The 9,476-nt window shown below is 35.1% G+C and overlaps 1 protein-coding gene across 1 annotated transcript in view; it reads right to left on the reverse strand.

Moving 5' to 3' along the window:
• LOC135131204 (uncharacterized) overlaps positions 1-7,815 on the reverse strand; it is a 43,457-nt gene extending 35,642 nt beyond the window's left edge. The window contains exon 1 of the mRNA XM_064058804.1: positions 7,536-7,815. Coding sequence (XP_063914874.1) covers positions 7,536-7,815 — 280 coding nt within the window. The remainder of the gene's footprint in view (positions 1-7,535) is intronic.
• Between the last annotated feature and the right edge of the window lie 1,661 nt (positions 7,816-9,476).

Raw genomic sequence — 9,476 nt, forward strand, 5'->3', positions numbered from 1 at the left:
AGAGATTATAGTTCTCGAAACGTTGACTCAAATAATCAGAATCGTGTGAATCTTATGAATCATAATTGCATGTCTTCTTAGCGTTCTATAGCTCGTACAATACGAAAATGCCGGTCTCCCGTTTCTATTGATCAGTTTGTATGTTGGTGGTTTATGAGACAAATAATCTCTGAAACAAATTAAGGGGCATCTTTAAAGTTCATCAAACACTTCAAAGTAATCGGTTCGTTATTGTTTAAGAGTAGGTATCTATTTGATAATATCTAAAAGTGCTACTTATACTTTTGTAAAAATAAATAAATAAAAATCTGACAGTAAAATTACAAAATCATTTTTACTGTTTTCTTAAGAAGTTGTTTCACATTGTACACCTACCGTGACCTGAAAGTATTGAGAGACGATTTTACAGGTGCACACTAATATCCCGTTATAAGGGAAGTCAAAACTAATGAATCAATCTGGTTGGAGTTTATAAAGAAACAAGATCGAGGGTTCACACTGTTTTTGTACTAAAATATTGTATGGCAAGTGCACGCGGTATCGCGAGAGATCAGTTATTAAGATGTGCACAACCTGAATGCCGCTTCCCAAACATCACGTGCCACCTTCGTCGCATCCCCTAGCTGAATCGTTAATTTTAAGCCAGTTTAGACTCATTGGCCTTGGCAATCATCTGCACTCAACGAAGTGAAGTCATTGACACGACCTTTTAACGTGAATTTATTAAATTTTATTTTGGCAAAATGGGAAACAATTTTAGGTAGTACCGAATATTCCCGTGTAACCAAACAGGAGAACGATGACATAACTACTGATACAATAACAGAATATAAAGTGATTCAAATTAAACTAACCACATTGGTTACGAAAGATTTCAAATGAGGAGTATGAATATAGAAGAAAATAATGAAAGGAAAAACTCTAAGAATGTTAGCAATAAAATCAATCAACTCAAAAGGTAACGAATTGTTTTATTAAGGAAATTACGACCACAAATAATCAATCCATATTAAGTATTAGGTTCGCTATTAGTATATACAATATGTCCCCGGATTGGGTTAACAAGAGGAAAAACTTTTTTATTTGTGATTTTATGAAAAATTGTCACAGGAATAAATTTTTTTGCATCATTTAACAAAACTGCAGTTAAAACTGTAAAAATTAATCACTTTCTAGATATATACATTTATTTTATAAAAACGAGTCACCTCATTTTCTCAAAAATGTGAGGACACAGTAATGCTGCGCCCGTCTTTATTTAATAATGATAAAATAAGAATTATAATATTCAGAACATTTTGTTCCATTGTGATTTAATTAACAATTTTAGTCCTCTGTCTTAAGAAGACAAACTCATTCAAATTTAACAAATTTCTACGTGACATTCTTTCGATGTGTAAACATAAACAATCGACGTTAAGCATGTATACTGATAATATGTCCGTTGTTGCGTTACCTATTTTAAATATTGTCTACACGTGTGCGGACCACACTCCCTTGGAATTTGCGCCCCTGCGGTGCAGGGTCATTTACGCCACTGGTTCTTACTTTATAGAGGTTAACACAAAACAAAATTGCAAAATCAAATTTTATATCTCAAAGATATAAAATACAAAAATTGGTTGGACTGTACTTCAAAATAAAGGGAAGTTCTGTTAAAATAAGATTCGATCAATTATTACTTCCCGAGCGTAAGCGAAAGATATATTGTAATCGAGTCCATCGGGGGACTGGCTACTTTAATTTTTTCTCGATGTGTCATGATTTCTAGAATACGAGAAAAAATTTGGTCGAAAGTTGTTTCAATAGAACTTCCCTGGCACCTAAAGTACAATGAAACATATCCAGCATGTCCGAGTTGATTTTTTTCTTTACACAATTTTGTGATGACATCATCAACATTTTTGAAAGACCACGTATATCAACCTGGATTGGTGCAGGGCACACTAAAAATAACAGTATTGTACTCCCAAAATTTTCTAGGAAAATGGAGTGAGCCGTTCCTGATTTAATCAATAAAATAAACTGAGACATTTTATTAATTGTTTTTGAGCTACCTGTTTGAGCAAATCTAAAAAATATGAATCCAATGATAAATCATAACTAAAAACTAACCATATTTTGCACATTTTGGGTAGAATTTATTCGGCAAAATTTTGAGATGACGTCATCATTTTTTTGGGGGGAATAAACAGATACATTTTGTTAACAATTTACCATGCTTACAATAATTTCAAAACGTCTGCAAGACTTCAAAGTATTCAGTTTTGCAATTCTTGATTTATTCAATAAAATAATCTGACTGATCCGTTAATTTTTTTGAGTCACCCTTTATAAGCAAATCTAAAATATATGAATGGAATGATAAATTACAAGTACAGACTCATCATATTTTGTACAATTTAGATAGGATTTATTCGGCAAAATTTTGAGCTGACCTCATTAATTTCTTGGAGGGGATAAGCAACTATATTTCATTAAAAAATTATCGTGCTTACCATAACTTTAAAACATCTGCAAAATTTCAAAGCATTCGGTTTTGCAGATTCAAAATTAAATTGTAAAATGTTTTGTTGATTTTTTTTTTCCCAAAAATCTGGACGTTTCAGGTAAAAACTCCACACGGAGGCATAAACTACAGGTGTAGGACTATGTTATTTCATACAATTTAAAACCCAATTATCATCTACAATTTTGAAGTGACGTCATCACATTATTGGTGGAGATAATTAGACAAATTTTGGTTAGCGTTTTTCCATCTACATGATTTTCCTAATATGAATACAAAATTTGACAACAATCGGCGCAGCACTTTCGGAGATTATCTATCTAATAAAAATCCCAGGACGGCAGAAATACGGACAGAAATACGGACAGACGAACGGACAGACGAACAGACAAACCAACAGACAGACGAACAGACAGACAAACAGACAGACGGACAGACAGATAGACAAACGGAAACAGGAGATTACTTTTTTCGTACTGTAGGGGTCATGAAACTTCGAGAAATCATAAAAGTGGCAATTCATCCGATGGACTCGATTAGCTTATATAACAACATTTTGCAATTTAATTTTGCATAAATAAAACATCAATTGGTGGTCTACGATATTAATGTCCGCCAAAATGATGCTTATGTTATAGGATGGTAGTACAAGAATTAGAAGTATAAACCATTATTTCATTCAGAAACCACAATGAATCAACATACGACACTTGGGGACACGGTATTTAATAATGGGCTGAAACTAACCACCAGCTATCAAAAGTTTAAGTACCAGATTTCTGAAGATTCATTTCTTACCTAATCATTATTTCGCGGCACGTCATGATTAATTTAAACTAAAATTGCTGTTAAAAAATGTCTAATAAAAGAAATAGTAATCAAAGAACACACGGCCACACGCTGATATTTGAAGGGTAAAACTGATCGGAAAAGACGTTAGGGTTTGAAAGATAAGAACACCCGTAGATTTAAATAATTCATCTACGTAATATGTGGTCATCAGTCTCTATGTGTCACGGAAGTACTCGTTTTTCATTACCTGTTGTCAAAATTTTTACGTATGGTTATTCGTTATTTCATATTTTCTCAATGTTATCACAAAATTGGAGCAATGATAACCAGATAGATACAGTTAATCACAACTCATTCCTTGAAATAAAGCATGATCAACAAAAATTATGCTCAAGTTAACGTTGGCTGAGCAAGCTGTCTTTCTCATCGACTGTTAGGCACAGCGGGGGATGAGAAAGACAACTGATCATTCCAAGTCAACAATGATTCTTACAATCACACGTTATTTTATTGCTGGAAAGATGCCGTACAATGTATTACGAAATTATGGAGGTTATCTTTTATTTTACCATACTTAATAATTTCTCGTATAAATGTTGTAAAATGTGTTATATCGGTGCAGGTCCGTAGGTATAGGCTACAGATCGATCACTTGGATACAGTATACATATATAGTGATATACTGACAACAAGAGACAAAATTCAAACCCATTGTGCAAATTTTAGTATCTAAAAAGTTAAAATAAAGAATAAATTCAAGCAATATAAATACGAACAGGGTTAATAATAGAGAAAACTGTGTAACCACCACAGACTAGACGAGATAGTTTAAACAACCTACCCAAATTGGGGAGAATTTGGGGTTCCTAGGAAATTGGATCTGGGACGTGACAATACAGACGATGTATTGAAAATCTAATGATTGATGAAATTTAAAAATTTCCTTTTGGTATCCTGAATCCAGTCAGTTAACGTTTGATCACTTCGCATTTTAAAACAGGGTGTTGCACTTTCCCGCTGCTTACACGATCACGGAATTCGATAAACCGATGTTGAAATCAAAATAACAGGTTATTTCTGATTAAAATTTGCTTCAAATAATAAATTAATATTTTATATCTGGTTCAATTTTAAATTTATCTGAAGTAATTAAGACAATCAAGAGCACAAGTAGCTGAACTGATCCGAGTAAAAGAGTAACTTCGAATTTATCGGTTGAAATTGAACTGTTAAATTAATTACGTACTTTTTAATTCCCGAGCGTAAGCTAAATAATCGAGTCCATCGGACAAATGGCCATTTTTATATTTTCTCGACGTTTCATGACCTCTATGTGTATCCATTTTTATTAGACACGTAATAATAATAATAATAATGATATATTTGTAATAATCTCCGAAACTGTTGTTGTCAAATTTTGTATGTATATTAGAAACATAATGTAAACGGTTAAATGCTAACCAAAATTTTGCTAATCATCTCCACCATGACGTCATTTCAAAGAATTCTATGTTTCTTTGATTTAACTGTTATACAACAACATACTGCTATAAGTGTGGTCTACGAATGCGCTTTAAGTTTTTCTCTAATCGGCCAAATTTTTGCAAAAACATAAGGCAAGCTTGGCCTTTCGCTTTTTATGACGTCAGAACAAATTTTTTATTAACAATGATAAAATAAAAATTATACTATTCAGAACATTTGGTTCGATTGTGGTTTAATTAATTAATTTTAGTCCTCTGTTATGGGATGACAAACTCATTCAAATCAAACTAATTTCTAAGTGACATTCTTTCAATGTATAAACTTAATAAACACGTGAGCTTCAGATTGGTATTAGATACCTAGTGCTGAAGGGTATTTTATCCCGTTAGTTAAGTTATTTATGCCGCTGGTTTTTACTTTACAGCGGTTATTTCAAAACGAAAATCGTAAAATCAAATTTTATAAGTTCTGTCGAAATAACTTTCAACCAATTTTTTTGTAGCAACAAGTTTAATCAAAGTTGTACTGTGAATTTAAGGTGAATTTAATAAATTTTTGTTGTAATTCCGTAATTTATACTGTACACATTTATAACAATGCGTTTTACCAAAAGTTCTGGTCATTTGAAATTCAAGAAAAAATATAATTAATTGAGCATATTTTACTGTCATGTAAATAGACCGCCATTTAAGATACTCAACAGCGCTGGTTTAGAAAAATCAGAGCAGGTCTTCGACAATATAATAACCATAGCTTTATTAAAACTACTTTCACTGAAAAAATCGCCTGCTTTACACTAAATGCAGTCGTCATTTGCTTCGTTACACAAAATAATAATCGCTAAATCGTCTGATATTTTGTAATGACTTGATAAAAATCAATCTACGATAATTCAAAAAAGCAATTTTCTTATGAATTGCACGTTAGGACAGTGCAAGGTAAAAGTATGTCCGGCCGGTTTACCGAGTTTTTAATCGAGCCGAGATCTTATAATACTGACCGTGCACTCAATGGAAATGTACCTTTTTGTCCCTCGAAATTAGCAACGCGGTCACAAACCTTTTAAAATTGGTTACTGTCGATTCAGAGAAGTCAACTGGTGCGCGGACTATTCAGATAAGGATGGAAGTCAAATTTTAATTGCAGTTGTGGCATAAAATATAAAGATAAAATAAATAATTCTGCGGATGTAGTCTACCAAATAAATATAACGTCTAGCTAGCACTAATTGGCTCTCACAAAACATACATCGCTGTAACGTATGTAAAACTGTACGATTCTATTATAGAATGAAGCAAATTAATTAGTACCACATTTAAATATAACAACAGATTGAATTCCTTGTAAGAGAGCTTACAAACAAATTACAGAGCATCAGCACTAAAACACAAGCTCTGTCGTTAAAAACATTACCGTTTTCTACAGACACAATAAAATGCAGCACGAGTACGTTGACAAGAAAGCACAGTTTATGTATATTTACTATCAATCATTAGAAACCGTTGGTTTAGACAGATTTTTCCGTTCATGCTCAAGATAAAACTGAAAATGTATTGCATGACCTCAGTGATAGTGGGAAACCGCTTTCCGGAATACTTATATATATATCAATTAATTAAAACCTAATATCATAATTACATTACATAATGATAATAATATAAATCATATCAAAATAAACCATTCCTACATATTTAACATGGGATAGGTTAAGTGAGGGATGATTTTTAGGACTTTGTAATCACCTCTGCGTCGAAATTGACTGTACTGTTTAAATTTATAAAAAATTCTTCTGTCGGTATATGAATTTCTAAAATAAAAGGCAATGCTAAACAAAAATGCATTTTAAATCGCTCAAGGGTATGAAATCTCGATTAGCAACAACTCTATAAACAAGAATTTGATTGGGTCATCAGAGTTCAAAATGCGAATAGCCACAACAAATTTTGTATGGGGTGATTCGACAGTCCAACTTGAAAAGTAGGGGGATTCTTACTGGAATGTTTAATATAAGGCCAGAATAAAGGGAGAAACTGATGGAAATGTCGAAATGGAAACTTCAGTGAGGTTGCAAAACAGGAACTGAAGTATGAAGCTTTTAATTTACATTCGTCGGCGAATATGGTCTGAAGACAATAGGAGTCCAAGAAAGAAAATCGTGCACGAAAAATCAGTTCAGTAATAACGGAACGAAAATGTTGGTTGCCGGTGATGATGATAGCATTTACAGTTCTTGGCGAATATGATGTTAATCGGTTCCACCATGATCCCAAAGAATAAGTCTGATGTAGACGAACGGGGTTGTTGTATAGACGAGGATGCGTTATTTTGTATGGATCCGTTAGTCGCGAGTCTGTCCCGGCGATTCGGAGTGAAACTAATCCGGTGACCTAGTGAGGTAGTTCCAGCGAGTAGCAGAGAATGCATCGGTTTTAGCACAATGTCCAGTTTGTACTACCTGTGCGACCTGGACGCATATCGCATACTATGTGCTGTCCGTATAGGTCAAGCTTATTTTAGCACCTGCTTGTAATAGCCGGGGAGAGCATCGTATGACGTGCCACTGTCGCAAACTAATTCGAGCGCGTACTCGTGGGTGCCGTGCCGCTGAACCCGCCGTTTGGGATAAGCAACGATTGCAGAGTCGGAAACGTTGGAAGCCCTTGATGATTATGGTGGTGGTGGTAGTGGCGCGGCACCCGCGTTCGACGTCGGAAGCGGCGCGGGATGAAGAAAGGGCTGGAAGACTCACTGTAAGCACTGGTGTCATCGGTGGTGCCGTTAACGGTGCCGTCGGGGAGCAGCTGCAGGTGGCGATTTTTAATGAACATTTGTATCTTGCGAGCAGTGCCGGTGACGTGGGAGAGGTTGGTGCTGCGTTCGCTGCGTGCCGCTGGATCCTCTAGAGGGGGCTGTGGGGGCGGCGTAGTTTCCTCTCGGCGGCTGGGGAGCTCTGGTTGAGGTGCGGGAGCGGCGCAGGCGAAACCACACATCATTGCAGCTAACAGCCCCAGGAACAGCGCCTTCACCATGACTGGGACATTATGTCGCACTCACTGTCACTCTCTACCGGGCCGGTGCCGCCACGGCAGGCGCGAGGCTCGAACGCGGGACACACTCATGATAACGCTCTCTCATACGTGCTACTGGCTCGACGGCCACGAACACACTGACACTACTCTAGCCACTAGTGACGGCACCAGCTTACGCCGGCTCACGTGGATGTCGTCCGGCGTTTCGTGGATGATGATGATGGTGATGATGATACCACGATCAACCCTTTCGTTTTTGGTTATTTCTACTCGAAACTATAACTACTAACGAAACTTCAGGACTTATCGGATCCCGAATTCCTGGTCGCAGTCGCGTCACCGTTGCGAAACAATTATAATACAGCCAAACTTAACGCCACTCAATTACTTTAATATCCTACCAAAAACCCATAATTCCCCTCCTCTAGAGTAGGTCGAGAGACGACGTGCGAGAACTCATTCTTCAAATCTAATTTCCGTCTTTTCTGATTCTGATTTAACGAAGACGTAACCACAATTCTTGATTTACATGTTAAAAAAGGATGACTGACATATTACATGAAACCATTTAGACTCAGATCCTACGTGATACTACACCAACCATCATTTCTATTTATTTCTCAGAATGTTTTAAAAAATCAAAGTGCGTCACTAATACCCCGCTTTTAATAAACCAAAAAATTTAAATTACATCGTCGAGAACGACCTGCATCTTTATGGCAAATTAATTCTTATATCTCATCAATACTTAGTTCTTACTTTCTAGCGAGTTTGTTAATTTCAACCAGAAGGATACCTTGCGAATCACTTTTAACTATATAGCTGAGAATGAGTACATTAAGAATAAAATTTTATTACTATTTTGAATATGTTTTTGTAGTTTATTACGTCTAACCGTTGACAACTGACGTAAACAGTTACCGATCCTGCCAATAAGATATTTGCTTATTTCTAAATAATTTACATCTTTATCGTAAATTTCTGTTTATAAACAACTAGTCTTATAGTTTTTTCAAATATTAAAACTGTATACCGTTCGATGTTTTACTTCCCGAACGTAAACTTGGAGAAATAATATAATCGGTTGTTTTTGACGAATATTTTCTCTATTTTACTTACAGAATAGGAGAATGTCGGCCTCTGTTTCCGTATGTCGTTCCTCTATCCACTTGTCTGTTGTCTGTCGTCTGTTGGCGATTTTAATAAACAAATAGTTTCCGAAATTGACAGACTAGTTACCGTCGATAACTAGTATAATTTGGTGATTCATCTTCACCAAAACTATCCTAGGAAAGTGGCGAGAGGATACGCACATCCTCTTATTAATTGTAAAATCGCAGATAAAACTTACCGACAAACGTCATTTGCGTCAAAATTTTCAGGATATGTATATATATATTTGTAAACAATACATAGACGTTGGTTTACTCACAAATTCAATGTAAAAAAACTTCAAGTAAGTTAACAACACTCTATTTTGACATTTAAATGTAGTTGCTAAAGTTTCAAAATTTTGACAAATCAAGTATAATACACTATTAGTGCGAATCCACTTTATCTCTAAATTTTGTCTGCGACTTTTCTGTTGTTTTCTAATAAGTAAAAAATTAATAATTATTAAGATTCTATATTCTTTGGAGTCTTTTTGAACAATAAAGTAA

The sequence above is a fragment of the Zophobas morio genome, unplaced genomic scaffold (assembly GCF_036711695.1).
Source record: "Zophobas morio isolate AGI-343-1 ecotype UQ-CSIRO unplaced genomic scaffold, CSIRO_AGI_Zmor_V1 ptg000019l, whole genome shotgun sequence".
NCBI lineage: Eukaryota > Metazoa > Arthropoda > Insecta > Coleoptera > Tenebrionidae > Zophobas > Zophobas morio.